The sequence below is a fragment of the Ostrea edulis genome, chromosome 2 (assembly GCF_947568905.1).
Source record: "Ostrea edulis chromosome 2, xbOstEdul1.1, whole genome shotgun sequence".
Lineage (NCBI taxonomy): Eukaryota > Metazoa > Mollusca > Bivalvia > Ostreida > Ostreidae > Ostrea > Ostrea edulis.
This window is the reverse complement of record NC_079165.1, coordinates 102,484,979-102,511,043: the sequence shown is the minus strand read 5'-3', so window position 1 is coordinate 102,511,043 and position 26,065 is coordinate 102,484,979. Positions and strand designations below refer to the sequence as shown.

Below are 26,065 nucleotides of genomic sequence, written 5' to 3'. Positions count from 1 at the left end.
TTCATTTACAATTGACCCCACTATACAAGATATTAATCAATGTCCAATTGTTCGCGTTTCATCTCAAGTCAAGGCTGCTTAGAAATGTCTACAGAGGCCTGCGTGAATGTATCCCAATGTGGGTTGATGCAAGTCACTTCCGGTGTGTAATAATTGATTAGTTCGTACCGATAAGTCTCGGACCAGGCATAGGAAATTTAATTTAAATATTGTAACGATGTAAACACTGTGCCCAAAATTAATTTGGACTATTTGATATAATATGAAATAATCCTGATTATTGTCAATGTTACCAACAATTCAATTAATGTGCGTAATAATTCAAATTTGAATATTTCATTAACTATTTGAAGAAATCTTGAATTGAATTGTTGCGTGCATCAAATGAATTGATTATATCTTCAAATAATGAAAGACATTTAGTTTTTGCTAATTTGACGCGCCATACAACAACCATGGCATACTCAATTAAGGACGGAAACCATGTTGTAATATACTCTCTAACACGGAAACAACCAATATAGGAACCCGATTTTGTTCACAATACAAATAAATTAATTCGCAGTAAAGTCTTTTTCATCGAATTTCATCTAATGATAGCACAGATCAGAAATAGAAATTTATATGATAAGTGCACGTGCAGCTCATAATCGCAAACGAACTAAAAACAGGAATATATCCATTTAAAAAAAATAATATATTTCTATTATTCATATTAGATTATCACACAACACTGTCTCTTATTTCGAAGTTTATTCGGTTTTGCATTGTTTTATGTAGAAGTAAATGCATTTAATAACATCGTAAAAGTTATTTTCAATAAATAATACGAAAAAGATTTTCCTTTTGCAACCATATTACTTTTTTATGATTTTTTGACAAAGTCTAAAGATTTCGTTTTTGAAAAAGCGGAATATCGTAGTTTTTTAGGTAGGCAGTTTTCAGATCTACCTTCGTTAAAACACACCATCACATTTCTCATGTCTGTTTAATTACTTTTCCATGATTTCGTCTTACGTGTGATTAGAATACTCTCCCAGAGATATGAAATCATTTTCTGTTTACACCAGGTCATCAAAAATATGGACGGCGGAAAGGGTAAAAAAAGACAATAATGCAAAACGAACAAATTATTTTAAAAAACATACAGAAAAACAAAACAAACCAGCTTCAAATAAAATCAGTAGACTCCGTTGCAAAACCAACGATCACCAATGCAAAACCAACAGTCATTAACTGAATTGACGCTAGATGGCATGCAAAAAAGACAGACATTATCTTAATTAACGCTGCGAGCTCGAAATAAAAGACACCATAGAGTCGTCCACTTCTGCTTCATACTTAGATATTTTATTGGAATTAGATATTAACGGCAAACTAACAACTCAACTGTATGACAAACGGGATGATTTCAGCTTCCCCATCGTCAGTTTCCCATATTTATGTAGCAATATTCCATTATTACCTGCATATGGTGTTGATATCTCTCAACTGATTCGATACGCAAGAGCTTGTTCTGCGTATAGTCAGTTTTTAAATCGAGGCAAGTTACTAACAAACAAGTTGATCGTACAGGGGTTTCAACAGTCTCGTTCAAAGTCAGCATATCGCAAATTCTATGGTCGTTATAACGATCTAGTTTGCCAATACAACCTATCATTGGGTCAAATGCTGTTTGACGTGTTTCATACCGATTGTTAGACCGTTCGTGGCACACTTATTTTGCCTACGGATAACTCCGTTTACCTGATCAAGATATACGACTCACGGCGGATGTGACGGGTCGACAGGGGATGCTTACTCCTCCTAGGCACCTGATCCCACCTCTGGTGTGTCCAGGGGTCTGTGTTTGCCCAACTATCTATTTTGTATTGCTTATCAATATGAAATTTATCAGATTGATCACTGCTTGTTATCTTCACCTTTCAAACAGTAACCCTACGACATTCAACACGTCCTAAGCTCTACCAACTGTACTAATTCCTCACCACGTGCTCGAGTTCCTAAGACTGTTTATTTCAATATTCTTTTAAAATTCATTGCTTCGAAGAATAAATCAGATGTAGGGTTACATGTAAAGGTGAAGAAAACGCTCATAATTCCTATAAAGAATACAAAATTCAGAGTAGCACAAACACGGGCTCCTGGACAAACCAGACACCAGAGGTGGGATCGGGTGCCTGGAGGTGTAAGCATTCCCTGTCACACCCGCCGTGAGCTCTATGTCTTGATCAGGTAAACGATGAAAAACTTGCATAAGTCTTCTAAATTACCTTTACCTTTCTGGTTGCGGTAGCGTAGTGGTTGAGGCGCTCGCTTTGCTTTTGAGGGGCCTCGATTTCTAAACTTTGACTTAAGTCTGAGCTCCTATTTAAATTTGGAATGGTCGATTAAAAGAAAACTCAAACTTAAGATTGAGATATTTTCGAGAAATCCAAGCCAGGGTTCGATTTTCGATTCCCAAGCCCGTGTAAACCCAAGACGGGTATCGACTGTTAATTCACTATATTTACAAGCCCGTGTAAACCCAAGACGGGTATCGACTGTTAATTCGCTATATTTACATGAATTTTTGTAGATTTGTACTTCATTTTGGAGATGGTGTAAATGGCGTTGACAGAGCCTTTACAAGAGTAGACACCAATTTTCAATCGATTTTGACGATAATACTCTTGAGAAAAGATTACTTATATTAGTGGCTTTTTCAATTCGTGTTACAAAAACTATAAGTGTATTCGTAAAGATTTTGTATAAATCATGATTCGAAGCGCATCAAATGATGAACATGAACTTTTGTAAAAAACAAAAAAACAAAAAAAAAAACAAACAAAAAAACAAAAAAAACCCAAAAAAACCCCAAGAATAACAGACAAGTGATCACTCTCATAAAGCACTCATTGAGAGTAGTGCAAACATGGACCCATGGACACACTACAGGTGGGATTAAGTGCCTAGGAGTAAGCATCTCTTTTGACCAGTTATATCCTCCCCGAGCCCTATATCTTGATCAGATAAACGGAGTAATCCGTAGTTAAAAAAAGAAAAGAGGATTATATAACAAATGTACTCGTTAAGAGGTCTGCAAACTTTTTATTAAAAATATACCTTTTTTAGGATAAATTATGCACAACATCGAGATACGTATCATTTAAGTTAAATTCATGGAGATTTGACCCCTTTGCCTCATTTGAACATGATTGATCACTTTTCTCTATATTCATAGTATCTTGATACTCCTCTAAGTGGTCAGATTTATCTGAGCTACCCCCGTCCTGGTCACTATTTGCAGGATCGGACGCATGTATCATAGGCTCTATAACCTCTATATAAGAGTGAGTCGGTCTTCGTGATTCTGGTTCTATATATCCTCCATTATTTCCTGATGAGGTACTATTGTCGAATTCGTGATGAAAGTAGGTCGACTTTACTTCCTTGTTTAATTCAGACACAATCTCTTGATAATTGGAACCCTGAGATTGTGCAGTTTCCTCGGTTATGATATTGTACCAATTTGCAGATACTTCTGCCTGATCTACAATGTCATTTATGTTTATTTCCTGGTACTCGTCGGACCGTCTTCCTTCCGTAAAATGTTTTGTTTCCTCTAAATTTTTCTGGTATTTCCTATTTGTGTGTAGGACGCAAAGTTTTCTTGAAATTATCACAAATATAATGATTATGAGGATTCCAATAATTCCCCCCATGAAAAAAATAGTGATATCATTATTGGTTTCTGCATTGATAATTTCGCTAGATGTTGTTGAAGACCCCAGGGTAGTTGTTGATGATACTACTGGTCTTGTAGACCCTATCTTTGATTTCGTTGAAGTTGAAGCATCAGATGTCCAACCCTCCGAAAACAAATATGAATTAGCTGACGTTGCTGATGATGATAGTGGCAGAGAAGCTGTGGGTTTAAATGGTCTTTCTGAAAACGAAATATAACAATAGTAGGAATGTTTAACTATTTGTATATACATGTATAAAGGTTCTTAACGTGCAAAATTCTACATTACATTCATATAATATATTATATGATTAATATCAAAAGTGACATTCTCTCCCGATCTCTCAATTTCATAACTAAAAACCCTTTTACATCAATGTCTTTGAAAAGAAAGTTTTAAAACATCGATCGTATATTTAACTGTTTGTTAAATGATTCTTATGCAGTAAAATATACTAATATTGACTGAATTACCTCTAGATATGCAACCCTTCGCCTTATCACAGTAATAACTCGTTCGACAAGCGCATTCCAATGCACAGAATTTTCCATAACGACCGGGTGGACAATTCTTTTCGCAGTTGGTACCGTAGCTCCCTGCTTTGCAAGCTAGATGATAAGGAATGAATTCTCAATTAAATAAAAACCATTTACCTGATGTTCTAAATCCTTGATGAGACAATTCATTTGCAAAATTATCGTGAGCTATTATAGAAATTATGCTTGAAATACTGACACGGTGATAAGAAACACCCCTGCCCTTTAGGAAATACAAGTACCTATTAAATATTATTACACTCCCACGTAAACATTTTCAGGTGTACATAAATACATCTACATATCCACATAGTTATTCTCAATATGTACTTAAATACGCTTATATACCCATACAACCTATGTCAATGTGTATATAAATACATTATCAATCCTACATTTAGTAAGAATGTACTTCTAAAGATAACCCACTATCATAATTCATACCACAATAAAATTGTAGGATTGAAACAACAATATATTTACTAGAGAACAATTTATTTGTTAGGATATAAAGCACACAAAACATTTCAAATATTGTCCATTTATTCCAGACTATGCATCAGTCCTGATAAAGAAGACGTGTTTGACCTTCCAGGTGTCATCCGATCCATTACTATGCTTGTTGCCAGTTTAACCGCCTCCACTGTGCAGTAACTTTTGCCATCCTTATAAAGAAGAAGTGGTGCTACATTTCAGATCGATGTTCAGGCGGAACGGACATCTGTGTGAATGTGAAAAAAGTTATGCTACTTACAGTGTATTTGGACATTCTTGCAAAACGGATAAAAACAATATGTTTGTCATACAGATGGAAGCTTTTTCAATCTTGTTAAAAATGTTAAATCATCGTGAAATACCTTTATCTTTGGTTTTGTTAATTTTTACAAATAAAAAAGGACTGGGGACGACCATGATATAGGGTCTGACAGTTATGTAACAATCTGTATTTGGTCTTGCATGTAACAGTGTATTTTTGTAAATGGTTTATGGAATATTACCATAGTATGCAAGGTGAAGATAAAGAACAGTGACCAATCTCATAACTCCTACAAGCAATACAAAATAGATAGTTGGGCAAACACGGACACCTGGACACACCAGAGGTGGGATCAGGTGCCTAGGAGGAGTAAGCACCCCCTGTTGACCGGTCACACCCGCCGTGAGCCCTATATCCTGATCAGATAAACAGAGTTATCTGCAGTCAAAATCAGTGTGCCAAGAACGGCTTAACAGTCGGTATGAAACACGTCAGACAGGATTTGACCCAATGATAGGTTGTATTGACGAACTAGATCGTTATAACGACCATAGAATTTGCGAAATGCTGACTTCAATCGAGACTGTTGAAACCCCTATATATGTAGAATTATCTTAGTATATGTAATAGTAGTCCGAGTTAAAAATGATAAAACCTATAAAAAAAAAAAGAAAGGAAGAAAAGAAACAAGATGGTAACATGAGAGCAGGGTCCTCGTCTCGTTCCCGGGTGCAGAAACATTTTATTTAAATATTGTTTGTGTGGCTGATGCTTTCTAAAACTTTGATTTTGTGATATTCTGTTTTGCCAGTGTTTAGTATATTTATAATTATTATATTATGATACCAATATGTTCATAAATGTATTATTTTTGGACCACTTCTGTTAGAATATTGTGCTTGAATTCTTTGTATGCATCATCTATGAATCGTACATTTGTTTTTAAAGTTGCTTCATCAAAATCATACCATCACTCAGGTGCATGGAATCCTTGATACTCCTCAGAGACAAAGGAATTCCGTAACTTTATCGCAACACATGACGGTAGAGGGACTCGCACCTTGTGTCCTAGGTATCCCAAGCACCATCAAACAAATTGTCTGCATGCTCTGTATCTGTTCCGCCTGTAATTCCAGGAAATGTTTGTAATTATTCACTAATGATAAACTTGCAATCTGACCCAATGACTATGTGAATTATCATATTATTTGATTGAATGGATAATAAAAATGACGTGCTCTTCAATTGTTGCCCTCATTTCTCCACACTGGGATCGGTATTGGTAGTGTCCTGTCTCGAGCACATACACGTCTGAACACACTGGTGAAAAGTCGGGGTGTTCAGCAATACAGGCCAGTTCCTTGTTGAATGACTCCTTCTTCGCATCAACCCCTGGTAATTCGGTGCAGCATACACTCTCCTTGGCAGTTGGCATATTGGTACAAAATCCACATTGACACATAATATGATTTGTAAACCATGTAAATTTGTGAAAGAATAAAGAAATCAAATGAAATGTTAAACTTAATAATAGAAAAAAAGATAATTCTCTATTACATGATAATTTAAAACAGAAATCTTATAGAAGTGTTATGTACTATTATAGAGGAGGTATCGAACAAGAGGACAGAATGTATTTCGGCACTTTATCATTGAAGTAATTAACTACACCAATATACACCATCGAAACCAGTAATTTTGTCTGTAATAATATAATTAAGGGTCTATACCATACCACCCCGGCGTAATATGACAATTTGACATCTGTAATTCATCATTGATGTAATTAAGAATGATGTACAGTTGATTGATCAATTTCGTATTTCCCATAATTTATTTTATAAATTTACAGTCTAAGAGCGCCCTACCATTCCGTGTTTCCGAGGCGATGTTGTTCAGGTTCAACATTCTTTCCATTTAACTCATCGGAATCGTAAGAATCCGTTGCATCTGTCTCATATTGGTAAGGGAAGATGTCCTGCACGTCCTCGTCGGGATAATCTTCAAAGGAAGACGCTTCAAATGACATGTGGAGGTCGATTTCGTTCGAAGAAGTGCAGGTATCGCTTGCGTTTAATGGAATATTTGAAATTGATGTGATGTGACGCCAAATGGCATTATGGCTAAATATAGTAAAACCGGAAGTTCAGTTGATTGATTTCTGGCAGGTGCAAAAATATTGCTAACTTCGACGTGGAATATTTCGGTATTGAATGCACGCACGGTCATACGTTTTCATTCTTATATCTTAATTCAAAGGTATTTCTGAACCTATTCACCATTTTTGCACCCATGACTTCAGGGCACTTTAAAAACACTTACATACCCACACAACCACTGTCAATGTGTACATAAATACATTCTCATATCCACACATGCATTCTCAATATGTAAATAGATACTTTTCTTAATGTGTACATAGATTTACCTACCAAACAACTATTCTCATTGAGTACATAAATACGTTTATACATACCGACACAACCATTCTCAATGTGTACATGAATACTTGTACAAACAAACTCGGTCATTCTCATGTGTACAACAATACCTTTACATACCGACACAGTCATTCTCATGTGTACAAAAATACCTTTACATACCGACACAGCCATTCTCATGTGTACAAAAATACCTTTACATACCGACACAGCCATTCTCATGTGTACAGATATACCTTTACATAACGACACAGTCATTCTCATGTGTACAAAAATACCTTTACATACCGACACAGTCATTCTCATGTGTACAGATATACCTTTACATAACGACACAGCCATTCCCATGTGTACAACAATACCTTTAGATACCGAGACAGCCATTTTCATGTGTACAACAATACGTTTATACATACCGACACAGCCATTCTCGTGTGTACAGATATACCTTTACATACCGACACAGTCATTCTCATGTGTACAGAAATACCTTTACATACCGACACAGCCATTCTCATATGTACAACAATACCTTTACATAACGACACAGCCATTCTCATGTGTACAAAAATACCTTAACATACCGACACAGCCATTGTTAATGTGTACAGATGTACATTCACACCCACACAGGCATTCTCAATGTGTAATACGTTTCTGAATGTAAATAAATTTACATAGCAACACAACCATTCTCATTGTGTACATAACCCGACACAACCATTCTCATTGTGTACAGAAATGTCATTACATACCGACACAACCATTCTCATTGTGTACATAAATGTCATTACATACCGACACAACCATTCTCATTGTGTACATAACCCGACACAGCCATTCTCATTGTGTACATAACCCGACACAACCATTCTCATTGTGTACATAAACCGACACAGCCATTCTCATTGTGTACAGAAATGTCATTACATACCGACACAGCCATTCTCCGGGTCGCTCCAGAAATAATTTGCAAAACAGCGATAGTCTCCTAAATTCAACAGAAGAGAAAACAATATCATGCATGTTATAAACGATCAGTAAACTATAACATGAAACATATCATTTTAGTATTAAAAACTTTATGGGGAACTATAATACCAACCGTAAGTTTTAACAGTCATTTCCGAGATGAAATATTAATCAAATGAGAGGATGCTTGGGAAAGCGGGGACACGTCATATTTATATTTAGCGCAACAAAGTGATGTATGCATGCTAACTGCCAACCAACAATTGTTTTAGCCACAAATAGATAAAAATACATTCGTGTGTCCATTAAGTTTGTGCATTTTATACAGAATCCCGTGCAGAATTAATGTGGCAATAGAAATAAAAGTATGAAATAAATGTAAAACATCTTAAGCCTTGTTTATTCGGTGAGCTTTACTCATATGCAGAGTTTGTCTATAATAACCAGAAAAGAAAATACTCATGTAAGCATTTTCGCACGCACCTAATCTGGGATATATGCAAATAATTCTACTCACATCAGCGAAAGCAAATTTTCTGTTTCTATTTACCGATTTGGTTGAATAAACACAAACATATTGTATCAGCATTACATGTTGTATCTGTGTGATTTTCATCACATGTTCTTGACCTTACAAATATCATGAGTTCACTGCTACTTTAAAATTGGCTTTAAAATGATACCTGTTGACAAAAGCCGGGTATTTCATAGAGGGACGAAGATATTCTTTTCTTTTCGGAGGGGCCTCCGTGGCCGAGTGGTTAGAGCATTGCGATCAAAATCACACGGTCTCTCACCTCTGTCGGCGCGGGTTCGAATCCCGCTCTCGTCAGTAAGTGAGACAGTTTCCCAATTTACTTTCGGAAGGTCGGTGGTCTCTTCCCAGGTAAATTGTACCTGGGTTTTCTCTCCCATCAATAAAAACTGGGCGCCAGCAGATAAATGAAAAAATTGTTGAGTGTGGCGGAAAACATCAAATTCTTCTAATTTCAGGTCCATAAGAACACCCGACTGTAATTCCGATGTTTAAACCAAATAGAAGAATTCTCTTACTCCTGAATGAAGTCATTTTTATATGAAATCTATTATTACAAATAAATAGAGTAACAGAATATACACTGACTTAAATCACATGTCAATTCGTAGAAATCTACTTTTGCACACGGAGCAAAGTTGCTCATGAATATATATAGTCATGAGTAAATTTCTTACCTTGGAAAATGCTTAAAACTTCCACTTAAGAAACATTGGTATGGGGATGTAATTGTGGAACAGCTATCTGATAAGACGATGCTCATACTTCTTTCTGCAATAGCATCTATAATTAACGTGTCCCTCTCTGAAAATTCAGTTCCTTCCAGCTTCAAGTAGGCAGTTATAACACTGCTGCTTAAGAAACGAGGACTAAATAAACTCCAGATCTGTCAGCAATCTACCATTTATCTCTAAAATACTTGAAAAGGTAGTGGCTAAGAAACTGGATGAACATCTTAATTTGAATTGTCTCTGTGCAATCAGCATACAAAAAAGTAGCATTCTACAGAAAACGCCATCATGATATTTCACAGGTATTAGATAACTGGTAGTCTGTTACATTTGATTTCACTGACCATCGCATCTTACTTAATAGACTTGATGTAGCTTATGGAATAATAGGTGGTGTCTTAAAATGGATCCATTCTTACTTAGAAGAGCGGCGTCAATCTGTATCTATTAACTCTGTCTAATCCACTGAACGAGTTATTCCTTTTTTCGCGTTCTCCAAGGGTATGTTCTTGGGCCTAAACTTTACTGCCTGTTTTCCAAACCATTTGGAACCATCTGTCGCCAACACGAGATAAACTACCACAGTTATGCGGATGAATCTCAAATTTACCTTGTAAAACGACCAACGAAAGGATGAAATATGAAGATAACGAACAATGATCAATCTCATAAATCCTATCAACAGTACAAAATAGAGAGTTGGGCAAACACAGACACCTGGATATATCAGAGGTGGGATCCAGTGCCTAGAAAGAGTAAGCATCCTCTGTCAAACGGCTACATCTGCCGAGAGCCTATATCTTGATCAGATAAGCGAAGTAATCCGTAGTCAAAATTAATGTTCCAAGAACGTCCTAAAACCGGTATGAAAACGTCAGACAGTATTTGACCCAAAGATAGGTTGTATTGGCAAACTAGATCATTATAATGACATATAATTTGCGAAATGCTGACTTTAAATGAGACTGTTGAAACTCCTGCACCATCAACATGTTTGTCAGTAGCCTGTAGTAGGATATAATGAATACTATTCAGGATTAAAAGCTTGTGGTCGATGGTGATCAGGTCTTCCAACAATCTGTTGGAATACCCATGGGCACGAATTGTACTCCTTTGATAGCTGACCTGTTTTTATATTCCTATCAAGCAGAATTTATTCACAAACTTCTTCGTGAGAAGAAAATGTCTCTTCCTCTGGTCTTCAATTCGATATTTAGATATATCGATGACGTATTATCTATTACCAACAATGATTTTCATTGATGTGTCGATTTAGTATATCGCCTTCAATTCCATATTTAGATATATCGACGACATTAACAACAATAATTTTCATTCATTTGTCGTCTCAGTATATTTCATAGAACTCGAATTAAAACACACCACAGAGTCGTCCACTTCCTCTTCATACTTAGATATTTTATTGAAATTAGATATTAACGGCAAACTAAACACTCAACTTTATGACAAACAGGATGATTTCAACTTCTCCATCGTCAACTTCCCATATTTATGTAGCAATATTCTATTATCACCTGCATATGGTGTTCATATCTCTCAACTTATTTGATACGCAAGAGCTTGTTCTGCGTATAGTCAGTTTTTTTTAAATTGAGGCAGGCTACTGACAAACAAGTTGATGGTGCAGGACTTCCAACAGTCTCGTTTAAAGTCAGTATTTTGCAAATTCTATGGTCGTTATAACGATCTAGTTCGTCAATACAACATATCATTGGGTCAAATGCTGTCTGACATGTTTCATACCGATTGTTAGGCCGTGCTTGGCACTTAGATTTTGACTACAGATAACTTCGTTTATCTGATCAAGATATAGGGATCACGGCGGGTATGAGCGATCGACAGGGGATGCTTACTCTTCCTGGGCACCGGATCCCACCTCTGGTATATCCAGGGGTCCGTGTTTGCCCAAGTCTCTATTTTATATTGCTTATCGGAGTTATGAGATTGATTGCTGTTCGTTATCTTCACCTTTCAAGATTGTATAGTAGAAATTAGCACATCGATGACTACAAACCTGTTGAAGCTAAGCCAGGACAAAACGGAGTTGATCATTGTTTTTTTCAAAACATAATGTGCAAAAACTCCATTACACCACCTTAAAGGTGGAGAAAACAACATATCTGTTCCATGGTGTGTACTTCGATCCTTGTCTCGCTTTTGAGTACCATGTGTCATTTTATTTTGAAGGCTTGCCACTTTCATATTAGTAATATTGGTCGAATTCGCAATATCAGACGCATGTAAAACTCTTGTCAATGCATTTGTTCCATCAAAACTTCTGTTAGGAATCAGCAAGACTACTTTGGATCGCTTGCAGAAGGTACAGAACACCACAGCCAGGCTTGTGTCGAGGACAACGACGCGGGATCATATTTCCTCAGTCTTAGTACAGCTGCGTTGGCTTTCGTGCAGTATCGTCCACAATGCAAAACCTCTCCGCGTTGGCGGGATGTGTTCCCGAATATTTAGAAGAACTCATTAACGTTTATTTCCCATCATGACCACTAAGATGTGTAACATCACTGAGACTCGATCACTGTGTCAAACATTCGTACACAGTCTTTTGGAGTACGCACGTTTAACTGGGTTGCAGCCAGTTTGTAGTATGACCTTCTAAAGCATGTTAAAGCTACCAAAACCAACTTTTTAAAAAGAATTGCCTTCCCTGACTTTCAATTAATCTTTTCGTTGATTTGTAGTACTTTGCATAGTGCTCTAAATCAAACAAAACAATGAAAGGTTTAGTTATTGATCTCAATTATAATGTTTTATTTTGATAATTTTACAAATATAAGATCTTATGTCATATTGTCATTGAATTTTATTTAATTGTGTTTTATTATTGCATTCCTCTTCTTACCCTTATGAAGCGCCTTGGAGTAATTTGTTTTATATCAGGCGCTATATAAATTTTATGATCATTATCATAACTGTACCTACAGTATGATAGGTTGCTGCTTGCTCTGGAAACCTTGATCAATACAGGGAATGTGGAACTTTCATAATTACTTTAATTCTTTAGGGTTATACGAATTTTTTGATGCAATGATATTTTCATGCTGTAACTGAATAGTTAAGTTTCAGTACTCATGGCCAGAAATCTTTATTATAATAGACGGAGTGAGTTACAATTTCTACAAGTAGTAATCCTACCATGTCCTATGAACAATTCAACTATTGCTGCAGGAACGAAAATATAAGGAATTAGAGTTGTGTATTAAAATAAGTGCAATGCAATATTTCTATATAAGAAGACAACAAATGATTAACATGAATGAAAATTAACAACTGATTATTCATGTTAATACATTTGCATTATTGAACATACATATTATCGGCAAACTAGCAAGTCAACGGGATGATTTCAGCTTCTCCATCGTCAACTTCCCATATTTATGTAGCAATATATCACCTGCATATGCAAGGTGAAGATAACGAACAGTGATCAATCTCATAACTCCTATAAGCAATACAAAATATATAGTTGGGTAAACACGGACCCCTGGACACACCAGAGGTGGGATCAGGTGCCTAGGAGGAGTAAACATCCGCTGTTGACCGGTCACACCCGCCGTGAGCCATATATCCTGATCAGGTAAACGGAGTTATCCGCAGTCAAAATCAGTGTGCCAAGAACGGCTTAACAATCGGTATGAAACACGCCAAACAGCATTTGACCCAATTCGAGGTTGTACTGACGAAGTAGATCGTTATAACGACCATAGAATTTGCGAAATGCTGACTTCAATCGATACTGTTGAAATCCCTGTACCATCAACTTGTTTGTCAGTGCATATGGTGTTCATATCTCTCAACTGATTCGATACGCTAGAGCTTGTTCTGCATATAATCAATTTTGAAATTGAAGTAGGTTACTGACAAACAAGTTGATGATGTTAAAACTTCAACATTTTGTAATAAAGTCAGCATTTTGCAAATTCTATGGTCGTTATAACGATCTAGTTCGTCAAAACAACCTATCATTGGGTCAAATGCTGTCTGACGTGTTTCATTGCCGATTGTCAAGCCATTCTTGGCACACAGATTTTGACTACGGATGCCTTCGTTTACTTGGCCAAGATATAAGAATCACGGCGGATGTGACCGGTCGACAGGAGAATCTCATTTCTCTAAGGCACCTGATCCCACCTTTGGTATGTCCAGGGCCCTTATTCACAAAATATCTTACATGTACGACTAAGATCAAAATTAATGAACATTGTAAATATCTTATATTTCATTTCTTGTAGATTTCTTAATCAATATGTAAAGTACATCCATGGTTTATAAAACTTGAATACATACTTTTGACCCTGTGATCGGTATTTGATTATCAGACAGAATTTTTTTTCCGGTGTAGTCGTAAGATGTTTTGTGAATAAGGGTCCAGGGGTCTATCTTTCTCCAACTCTTTATTTATTATTGCTTATAGGAATAATGATATTGATCACTGTTCGTTATCCTCATCTATCATACAAATATACAAATTTGATGTTGTCAATGAAGTGATAACACTATATATCCAGATATACAGATTTAATGTTGTCAATGACGTGGTGACGCTATACATACAGATGTATATATTTAATGTTGTCAATGAAGTGGTGACGCTATACATACAGATGTACATATTTAATGTTGTCAATGAAGTGGTAACACTATACATACAGATATACAGATTTTGTACGAAATTTTGTTTAAGGAAATACTTCCCCAACCATGCTGTTAAAAGTACCATATTACTAGATAACAACTATGGTTTATATTATCATACAGCTGCATCGTTAGTAAGTATGCTCTGACTGATACAAATAGATTTACACAATGTTTGAAATAACATCATCGTCAATTATTTCATTACCTCTAGGGTATTTTTCTTAGAGTCTGCTTTGTTTTCTTTTAAAACATTATCTCGATGAGCAGTAGTGATTTATTCTTCAAAGGTTCATACTTTGAAACACATTAACCCCAATTCCTCTCTACAACTCGGATGTTTTCCTCTAGAATCACCTTCGTTATTTCGCTTGTTTTGCTTTATATAGATATAATCTCCAGACACCCCTTCAGCTTCCGAATAAACTGGATTAATCATGGTTAGTGGAGCATGATCTAACTTCACGTTTCTTTTCCAGTACAGGAACATCAAATACTTTCTGATAGATATAGTGATAATGAGCACCAAAAGCAAAGCAATGATGACGCTTCCGTTAATTATGATCATTTTTGAAATCATTCCTTTATTGGGTATCGGGCGATCCATACAGGTAACTGGTTCAATGGAATGAGTAAATCCAGGATGTGTGAACATAGTAGAATCATTGTCTCCTTCAAATATTGTCGTGGTGGCTAAAATGTTAAAAGAAATACAAACAGTAAGTCTTGAACTCTTCCTCTGTAAATTAGGATAGTATTTCTGTTTTATCCTTGTAGACATGAACGTCTCACTACAAAGACCATTAGAATGATTTCAGGGTCACCGTATGTGATCACTCTAACTACTGACTCACGGAATTCAACGACCGTCAAAACATCCTAAAACCCAGTAAGTCATTAATGCGGTCAAACCCACAGGCAAAGTTTTGGAATTCAGTACGTCATTCAAAGTCATTCTGGAATCATTATATAACTGAGTGTACATATGAGGAACACTACATACAAAACACGTTATACCGCATGTGACCCAATGATAGGTTGTATTAGCAAGCTAGATCGTTATAAATTTGGCAATTGTGTTCTTTGAAAACCACTTATTGTAATTGACTTATTGTATTTGATAGTCCATTAGATGAATGTTTTTAATTGCTCCTCTTTCTTTCTCTCTCCCACCTACCCACCCATCTACACACATACTTTCGTTCATCATTTCCACAATTACGCTGGAGTAATTGGAGTTCCAAAATAGTATGTCCAATTGATCGAACATGTTTTGTTAAGTTAAGTATCCAATGCTAAAATCAATCATGTTGTTTATCGTAGAGAATACCTTATGCTACTTCAATGTAAAATATGGCTGTTTTATAAATTTGTCATGGGTTTTCCAAATCTAAATAACATCTCCTGAGGAAGGAATGGGTTGTTTTCACTTAAACAAAAAATAGTTCTGCGTGTGGTAGAATTATTTTAGTTATACATATCTAATATCTAAAAGTAAACAACATCAAAAACTGAAGCATTTAGTTATTCCCTTATTTTATATTGTTTGTTTTTATAGCTTTGAAATGCGAAAAAAATCGTTTGATTTGTCTTTGCTTGCCATTAAATGTTCAGAAATAGGAGCCATGTATGCTGGAATAAAGAAGTTGAAGATAACGAACAATGATCAATGTTATAGATCTAATAAAGAATACAAAATGGAGAACAAGGCAAACACGGACCCCTTAAAACAATAATACGTAGTCTGTAGTATGTAAATCAGTTGTAAAGAACGGCCCAACAAATGGTATGAAATATGCATAGCTCTTATCCTTGGACGAATTTGGCTCCACTTTTTTGGCACGCTGTTTTTGGCTATATTTAGCTCCAAAACTTCATAGTTATTTTGGATTTCAAACATTTCGGTTGAGCATCACTGAAGAGACATTATTTGTCAAAATGCGCATCTGGTGCATCAAAATTGGTATCGTATACGTTTTACATACATTAGGCAACATTCCCTCTAGTTTAGGTTGAAAATGCAAAGACGATAATTAAAACGACCGTAGAATTTGCAAAATGCTTTATTTAAACTGTTGACACCCTTCCATAATTTCATAAAATCCTCTTTTGGGTCACAGTTGAGACATTCTTTACGTTATCTAAAGGAATATAAAAGGTTAAAAAATTACTCATGCTTTTCAAAAGCAAGAAGTTTTAATAAATATTTGATGATTTAGCGTAAAAACAACCTAGTGAATTTGGTATAGTCAAATAAAATTGCACCCATTTAGTGTAGGAATTCCGCATTCATATTTCAGATGTACTCAGTTAAGGTGAAGATAACAATGATGAATTTCATAAATCCAATAGAAATGCAGAATTAAGGGTAGAGAAAGCACGGATCCATGTGAACCAGAAGTGGGATCAGATGCCTAGGAGAATTACGTATCCCCTGTTGACCGGTATTACTCACCGTGACCCTTATATCTTGATCAGGTAAACGGAGTGATCCGTAGCCAAAATCAGTATGAAAGAACGGCCTAACACGCCATACAGCATTTAACCTAATCACAGGTTGTATGTGGAAATTAGATCATGATAATGACCATAGAATTTGCAAAATGCTGAAACGAGATCAAGTAATACCATCTGTAGGTAATAATGGAATATTGTTACATAAATATGGGAAGTTGACGATGAAGTCATTTCGTTTGTCATAAGTTGAGTTGTTAGTTTACCGTTAACATTTATATTGATACAATATCCAAATATGGAGCAGATTTGCAAGACTGTATGGTGTCTTTTATTTCGAGTTTAATCGAATAGACATATGTATGAAAATTAGTATTGTTAAATGATAGAATGTCGTTAATATACATAAATGTCGGCTTAAAGGACACAGCAAAATATTTTCTGTCTTATGTAAGAGCTTTTGAATAAATTCTGCCTCGTAGGAATACAAAAACATATCATCTGATAAAGAAGCAGAATTTGTGCCCATGGGAATTTCAACATTAGTCATCTCTAACAAAAATTCTTATTGAATACAATGAGATGAAGATCACGGCTTCCTTTAGATGGATTCGTACCAGCTTTCTCACAGCTCCTACTCTTATTCACAATTGCTAATCGCAACGCCACTTTGCACAAAAATATTTCATATCCGCGAAAACAATTTTCTCAATAAATTAACCTGTCTGTGTGTGATTTTGATATTTAATCTGAGATATTTATTTCTCTGGTTTTCAAGTACATAAATACTTGTCCATTATTTACGTTTATACAGTTCAGAAGTAAGATCATATTAATTAAGGAGATGTAATACATCGTCATAATGAAGGACTTCCTTTTGAAAAATGAATGAAAATATCGATAACATCAATTTTTATATATTTCTTTTACATTCAATTGCCTAGCTGAGTAGCTCAGTAGGATTTCATATAGCAGCTGAACTGTAGATTGTGGGTTCGAATTCAACAAAGTTTGTTTTTCCAAATTACTTTCTACATAAACTGCATTTTTTGACTAAATCAACTACATTTGAAAATTTTCAAAATATTGTTGTACATATGTTTCACTTTTCATCCATACCAAATTTCTCTCGTGTAATATTCCTCCTTAAGATGAACTTTGCCAAAAAAGAAGAACAGGATTCGTGTAATGGGTGATATTTTGTTCATAGATTGTAACCATTGGGTAAATTGTACTGTCTTAAACTGAAACGATATTATATAGAATGCACAGGGACTTCACAGGGAAGTTCTACAGGATTTTATTTTAAAAAGAAATAGATATAAATTACGACAAACCGTGCACAACGTCGAGATACGTATCACTCATGCTAGAATCGTGAGGTTTTGACTCATTTACATCATCTGAACATGATTTATCACTGGTTTCTATATTCATAGTATCTTGATACTCCTCTAAGTGGTCAGATTTATCTGAGCTACCCCCGTCCTGGTCACTATTTGCAGGATCGGATGCATGTATCATAGGCTCTATCACCTCTATATAGGAGTGAGTCGGTCTTCGTGATTCTGGTTCTATATATCCTCCATTATTTTCATTTGAGGAACTATTTTCATTGTCAACTTCGTGATAATGGGAATAGGCTGACTTTCCTTCCTTATCTATTTTAGGTCCGATTTCTTGATACTTGGTACTTCTTGATCGTGTTAACTCCTCCATTATGATATTGTAACGGTTGCCCGACACATCGCCATGATTAACCATAGTGCCATCAAAGTTAATTTCCTGGTATTCGTCCTCTTCGTTTTCGTTCTTTACAAAAATCGATTCAATTTCATTTTTCGGATTGTTTTTATGCGTGTGTATAACGCACAATCTCCTCAATACTGCAAGAAGTATTAGAAGTAGGAGAAATATGATGACCCCTGCCCCTATCAGTACTATATACAGGTTATTAGTCTGTTCCTTTAATACTACATTCGGTGGCTGTGTGAATTCTCTTGTGAATACTGTTGGCAAAACCTTTACAGTTGTAGACACTAAAGTTTCAACCGATTTCGATAATGACGATGACACAGTTGAGGGAATATTAGTTGTTTCTATTTCAGTTGTTGTTACTGAAAATATAAGTCTATTTATGAAGCTTTTTGTATCAATTATGAATCAGGTGTATTGAATCATAAATATAACGTTAAGGATGGATTCTTCTTATATGTATAAAACACGTTGAAACGTGACATTTTTCATGCAAAAGATATAGAATACATGCATGGTTTAGACACAATAAAAATGAATGTCTAGGTTCTTGCTTTTGCTTCGTGGATAGTTCAAGGTCACAATCTAATGATACCCGATGACCTTTATATTCCATTACAGTGCACTGTTGTGTCTCCCAAAGGTTAATTTCAAATGTTCCTCATTTCCATCATACACAGCATGTTTAGGAATATTCTTGTCTTTCTACAAAGCAGAACTACTAACCGAATTTCCTCAGAAAATCTTTGAACTTAAATTTGCACATTGACTTTTATCTCTGCAAAACTGATAGAGGTTAGACTTTTCTCATATGATAACATTGATTCAATAATATACATTATGCCTTGGAATTTAGTAGGAGTATCGGATCTAATGAGAAATTGTTCCATGATGAATTGCAACTTCAAAATATTATAAACAAATTTCTATATTCTTCTGCTTTTCCCAATATACATGTATTCCAATAGGAAATGGAACTGAATATCTCTTGTCAAAACGATTTTTTCTACTGGAATCATGTTATATATATATATATTTCTTAACTGAAGAAAACGGATCCAAAAACAAAATCCATCTTTTCATGCTTCTGAATTTTGGCAAGAATCTATCTTTTCGTGTTTCTGAATTTTTGGCAAGAATCCATCTTTTCATGTTTCTAAATTTTAGCAAGAATCCACCTTTTCGTGTTTCTGAATTTTAGCAAGAATCCATCTTTTCGTGTTTCTGAATTTTGGCAAGAATCCACCTTTTCGTGTTTCTGAATTTTGGCAAGAATCCATCTTTAGCTATGAATTGTATGTGCAATAGGTAGCAGTAGATCACTTTAAGTGAGTAAGACCTATCACTGCAGTTCTAATCTTATTAGCGTAATTCACCCACACATTGTCGTGAACAGTTTCATACAGATGCTAGTGTTTCTGACAAACACTGTCATGTTACTCAGAGTATGTTTCATATCTAAATTAATGTTAATGGCAAATTTCATGATCGTTATAATTATTTAACCTATTAATAGCTCAAATGCTATATAATGCGTTTCATTCCAACTATTGTGTCGGTTTGTTTTTTGTTGTTGTTTTTTTTTTTGGGGTTTTTTTTTTTTTTTTTTTTTTTTTTTGCATACTGATTTTAACTACGAATGACTCCGTTTACCTGATCAAGATATAGAGCTCACGGGGGATATGACCCGTCAACAGAAGAACGCTTACTCATCCTAGACACCTAATCCCAACTGGTCCGTGTTCACTCTGCTCTAAATTTCGTATTTTATAGAATTAATCAGATTGATCACCGTTCGTTATCGCCACGTTTTCTTTTTTTTTTTTTTTTTTTTATTGTTTTTTTTTATTACTTTGTACATTTTATTTTAAAAAAACCAAAATGATATTTGCTTACATTTGAGAACCTTTCTGACAACATACGTCTTTCTAAATACAATAATACTCCTCTACCAGAAACAAAACTGAATGATAGTTTTCTGTTGTAAATCAATAATTGACGTTTACCGGTATTGACATGGTAGATAACTCTAAAATTAACATTTTTATTTTTCTTCAAGATCTTATATACACTGATAGAAAAATAAGTAATCAAACATTTCTATAGACCTATGTTTTTGTTGCTGTTGTTTTGGTTGACTTTTTTTCTTTTAAAAAAGTCAAAATGTCAAAGGTTTTTTCATATTTGTAACCTATCGGACTGTTTAGTATGTTAAATCAAAGTAGCAAAGCTTTTTTGATTGTAAAATTTTTGCAGCAAACGTTTTTCATTATTTTCAAAACTCAAGAAGTAAATTCCTCAATGCACTAGATTATAGTTTATCATGGTATTTTTGCTAATAACACATTCACCAGCTATTGCATGTATATGTAGTATACATAATTACATTTATATATCTCTTACTGTTTAAGTTGAAGTTCAGGTAAACTCGATGTGTGACACAGAAATATGATATATCAAGCCTATCTATAGTATTTAGACGCTACACAAAACAGAACTTTGAAATTAGAGGTATATTTGGTATAGTATGCATCGCCATTATCATTCCCGGGTAGTAGAGCGTGCATGAAGAGGACGACGAGTTGGGCATTGCTTTCACGTGTCTATAGTTCTTTATGTCTATTGTTCAATTTTGAGTCACAAAGTCAGTTCCAATGTGTGTCTTGTCGTTATGTAAAGCAAGGTTATAACCTTTCCTATCCACCATCAACCAGTGTTCATCGTTCGCAAACGATTGAATATTTTCATTTTCTATTTTCAAACATGACATCTCATTTTTGATTTGTGGAATGCTGGACATCAATATCGCATAAATTTGGTTCCGGGTAGTTTAACGTTCTGGCTGGATCGCTAAATTCCTATGATTTTGGTTTCAAATTATAATTTAGGTTCTGGTCCGCGTTAGTTTGGTTCAGGCAATAACTGTGGGTTTGGATACACACTTATCCTTTAAAATGTTAGAAATATAAATGATTACGAACATCCATCAGTTATGGTTCTGTATCTTACATTGGACGATACAAATATGAAAGAGGCGGATTCTACATCTAATTCTGTGTTTTCAAAAGTCAAACATTGTCAGAACAACGGGCTTTATTATTGTTTTCTTACTGAGGTTAGAATCCAAAGGTTCCAATCCAAAGTACAATACATTTAGTTATTCTGCTTTGGTAAACAAGAGGTGTGAAACTTGTTTACACACAGACAATGGGAGTGTTAAAGTGATGCATTTAAAATAGATCGTAATTTCATATTGCTTTTCGAAATACCTCTTCCAAAGACAATGAATATCTCAACATTCAAAATGGAAACACTGAAAAACTGTAGAGAATAAAACAAACAGAAGTACTTTGTGCTGGTTTTAACTACAGTACCTTGAAAAAAATAAAGTGCTTAATTTTTCCCGAAGCAGCTTGTTATAATGTTATTAGAACTAACTAAATAAAAACATTTTACAATTTTGACGAGTCAAGTTTATGCATTCTTGAAGATTCGGACTTGATAATCAAAACTGTTGTCTCAAAACATGCACTTTTAATCACCCATTTTTGGACATCCGTAAGTGTAGTGACAATCCTCCTTTAGACAGTCCGTGCAGTTTTGCCCGCAAAAATCCCCATAAGATCCAGGTGAACAGTGGTCAGTGCAGTTAAATCCAAAGGTTCCCGGCTGACAGGCTATTAAATGTAAATATTCATTACAGTGTTAGTCAAAAAAGGGGCTGTATTTCTATTATAATATTTGTTGAAGTTAGTGTCAGCAGAAAAAAACAGTCAAATCCTGTCATCATTTTCTTGTGGCAATATTTGCTGTAGATTAAAATACGTGTCATTATTACTGTTGTTTTATTAATGTTGTTGTTCTTGCTATTGTTGTTACTGTTCTTTTCTTGATGTTATTGTTATTGTTGTTGTTGATGATGTTGTTGTTATTGTTGTTGTTTTATTTATGTTGTTATTATCATTGTTGTTGTTGATGATGTCGTTATTATTATTGTTTTTGTTATTGATGTTGTTATTATGTTTTTTGTTATTGCTGTTCTTTTATGGATGTTGTTATTACTATTATTGTTATTGCTGTTATTGCTTTTCTTCACTGGGATCTCTATAAAATCTAGCAGTTGTATCTATAACTATATAGTTACACACCTATTGCTGTTGTTGTTGTTGTTGTGATTACTATTGTTGCTATTATTATTGTTATTGTGTGTGTATTACTTACGGTGGCAACTCTTGTTTCGTAGGAAATAATTTATACAACAGTCGAGTCCTTCAGTATATGTCCTGCTGTACAAGAAAACAGACATAAATAATTTACACAACAGTCGAGTCCTTCAGTATATGTCCTGCTGTACAAGAAATCAGACATAAATAATTTACACAACAGTCGAGTCCTTCAGTATATGTCCTGCTAGACAAGAAAACAGACATAAATAATTTACACAACAGTCGAGTCCTTCAGTATATGTCCTGCTAGACAAGAAAACAGATAATTTACACAACAGTCGAGTCCTTCAGTATATGTCCTGCTAGACAAGAAAACAGATAATTTACACAGCAGTCGAGTCCTTCAGTATATGTCCTGCTAGACAAGAAAACAGATAATTTACACAACAGTCGAGTCCTTCAGTATATGTCCTGCTAGACAACAAAACAGATAATTTACACAGCAGTCGAGTCCTTCAGTATATGTCCTGTTAGACAAGAAAACAGACATAAATAATTTACACAACAGTCGAGTCCTTCAGTATATGTCCTGTTAAACAAGAAAACAGACATAAATAATTTACACAACAGTCGAGTCCTTCAGTATATGTCCTGTTAGACAAGAAAACAGATAATTTACACAACAGTCGAGTCCTTCAGTATATGTCCTGCTAGACAAGAAAACAGACATAAATAATTTACACAACAGTCGAGTCCTTCAGTATATGTCCTGTTAGACAAGAAAACATATAATTTACACAACAGTCGAGTCCTTCAGTATATGTCCTGTTAGACAAGAAAACAGATAATTTACACAACAGTCGAGTCCTTCAGTATATGTCCTGCTAGACAAGAAAACAAGCATTATCCGTTCAATTATTTGTAATTAGAAACACAATCATGAAGCGGAATTGTCTCCATTTGGAAACCCAGTTCAGTACACAGAAGATCATTTGATTGATTGTATCTTGCTTAATGTTTCTCGCTCGAGATTTTTTCACTCATATGGAGATGTATGGAGATATATGGCTTCAAATTTAGGCCTATGCTCTGCACTTACGCCCATTGAGCAATGAGGGTTCTTTAGCGTGCTACACCTACTGTGACACGGGTCATCCGTTTTTAAGGTCATCTCCGAGGACCCGTCACATTCACACCTGATGCCGAGCGTTTGGCGATGGAACTGTCACTGTCTGTTTTAACAACTTAGGTTTGTCGCGACCGGAATTCGAATCCTAGCCTTCCGCATGCGGGGCGAACGCTCTAACCTCTCAGCCACCGCGGCGATATAGACAATAGTTCATACATTGATAAAAAAAATGAGTAAAAGATGAGTTAAAGCTTGTTAGGATACAGATGAAGACTTGCATAATTTTGAAGAAGAAACAAATTGATTTGACATGTTTGAATTAATGTGTAGGATGTACTCTAATTTGACCTTTGTGAAGAAATCAAGTTTTGAAAATGTCCCGGTTCCGTATATCTGCTGGTCATTTAACTATCGAAATACGAATCAGAGACAGAGCTTTAGATATGTATCCTGTACAATGTATTTACTATCTGAATACTAGATGCTTCTGAATTAAAAACCACACAACTTCCCAACGTTCTAGTTACTTGGTTACCTTTAAGCTACCACAAGTATCTATTCATTAAAAAATCTGTGATATACTATGAATAAGACGGGCTTACCTGTTGCAGGCTTTATCTCCCATTATGACAGCTTATTGAAATATAAAATGTACAGTTTTGACTGTTTACCATACTAACAAGGAAGGAGTTTGACCCAGTGGAAATGCGATGTATGGTGATCCTTCAAGGAAATATTTTCATTGAAGTGTAGCATATCAGGATATATAGATTGATAGTAGATACGTAGTAATACAGACAGACAGATAGATAGGTAAATAGAGAGAGAGAGAGAGAGAGAGAGAGAGAGAGAGAGAGAGAGAGAGATGGATCGATCGATTGATAAAGCATTACAATAATCAACACAAATATATTGACATTTTTGGGATGACCTGACCCTTCCTCAAGACAAATGAAAATGACCATGACAATACGACAAATATTAATAATCTACGTTAACAAGAATGTTACAATAATGTACATGTAGTGCATTGAGAAAAATGGTTTTGTTGTAAGCGTGTCTACAGACGATGGTGTAGAGAGTTTGTACCGCCATCCGGTCGGGATAGAAATAGATCTTTTTTTAGAAATTATAGAAATTAGGCAAAGTCAGAGAGAAACTTCAAAAACAACGTGATTTTGAAATAAAATGGTGTGAAGATAGTGATTTACAGTGATTAATTAAACAATTATTTGGTAATTCGCACCATTGTGGATATGGTAACCACAGCCGCCAACGGAAAATAATAATATGATTACTGCAAGAACATGATTAAAATACACAATCAACACAACCAATTTATAAACAAATGAATCTCGCTCTATAATCACCAATCCAAAAGGTGAGTAGGATAGAAGTCTAAGGAAAAAATGCTCAAGCTAATACATTTTTCTTTTTTTCCAACCGGTCACAGTAGCTCAGTGGTAGAACGTTCAACCGGTCACAGTAGCTCAGTGGTAGAACGTTCAACCGGTCACAGTAGCTCAGTGGTAGAACGTTCAACCGGTCACAGTAGCTCAGTGGTAGAACGTTCGCTTCATGACCGGAGGTCTTGCGTTCGAGCCCCGCTCGGCATTTAAAAGTGATCCCGTGTCGCGGCAGACGTTGTCACGTTAAAAAAAACCTCACTGCTACGGTTATGAGAGCTAAACATAGGTCTAAATTTGTTTTACCTACAGATGGTGACGTCTCAATATGAGTGAAATATTTTCGATGGGAGGTAAAGTAATCTATCAATCAATTAATCTTTTTATCAAAGTTAAACAAATTAAAGCCGCAAACCTGAAATTCTGATATCATAGAGAGCTATGTGAATCCGTACTTATGAATATTTAATGTTTTATCATGGTTTAGATATATATAGATGAGGATGATGTACATGTACTAGTTTTCAAGGTAAATACTTTTCTCCCCTTTATTACCCTTAAAACGAATTGAAACATCAATCTTGAGACTGGAATATAAAAGAGAAAGAGAGTTATATAAATCCATATTTGTAATGATTTATAATAATGTTTCATCATAATTTGAAATTTTGAAGGTTAAACAATAGTCGCGATTTTCGGAATACTCATTATGGCTAAAATAAAAAAAAAACCATCAAGGTCAGAGCCTTCAAACGAGGAAAACGATTGATTAATTGAATAT

The 26,065-nt window shown here is 35.1% G+C and overlaps 2 protein-coding genes across 7 annotated transcripts; both read right to left on the bottom strand.

Annotated features, from left to right (window-relative positions):
• Nucleotides 1-3,070: 3,070 nt before the first annotated feature.
• On the bottom strand, nucleotides 3,071-8,962 carry LOC125680946 (uncharacterized). 4 transcript variants are annotated; one of them, XR_008800363.1, is made up of 6 exons: nucleotides 8,568-8,962; nucleotides 8,397-8,453; nucleotides 6,890-7,022; nucleotides 5,990-6,441; nucleotides 4,202-4,985; nucleotides 3,071-3,928 (listed from the first exon to the last, which is right to left on the bottom strand). XR_008800363.1 is itself a non-coding variant. In XM_056155830.1 (4 exons), exons 1-4 carry the CDS (start codon nucleotides 8,584-8,586, stop codon nucleotides 3,111-3,113), a joined length of 1,029 nt encoding a protein of 342 aa, XP_056011805.1. In that variant the 5' UTR covers nucleotides 8,587-8,910; the 3' UTR covers nucleotides 3,071-3,110. The 4 variants fall into 4 exon arrangements, 1 of the variants encoding a protein (XP_056011805.1); XR_008800362.1 differs by having other exon boundaries at nucleotides 4,202-4,336; nucleotides 4,853-4,985; nucleotides 5,990-7,022; nucleotides 8,568-8,952; XR_008800361.1 differs by having other exon boundaries at nucleotides 5,990-7,022; nucleotides 8,568-8,961.
• Nucleotides 8,963-13,876: 4,914 nt separating this feature from the next.
• On the bottom strand, nucleotides 13,877-24,598 carry LOC130046444 (uncharacterized). Of its 3 annotated transcripts, none has more exons than XM_056155825.1 (5): nucleotides 24,481-24,598; nucleotides 22,805-22,866; nucleotides 22,126-22,260; nucleotides 18,166-18,945; nucleotides 13,877-15,067 (listed from the first exon to the last, which is right to left on the bottom strand). In XM_056155825.1, the coding sequence occupies exons 1-5, from the start codon at nucleotides 24,501-24,503 to the stop codon at nucleotides 14,667-14,669; spliced, it is 1,401 nt and encodes a 466-aa protein (XP_056011800.1). In that variant the 5' UTR covers nucleotides 24,504-24,598; the 3' UTR covers nucleotides 13,877-14,666. The 3 variants fall into 3 exon arrangements, with proteins under 3 accessions (XP_056011800.1, XP_056011799.1, XP_056011801.1); XM_056155824.1 differs by having other exon boundaries at nucleotides 13,878-15,067; nucleotides 22,805-22,869; nucleotides 24,481-24,597; XM_056155826.1 differs by lacking the exon at nucleotides 22,805-22,866 and having other exon boundaries at nucleotides 13,878-15,067; nucleotides 24,481-24,597.
• Between the last annotated feature and the right edge of the window lie 1,467 nt (nucleotides 24,599-26,065).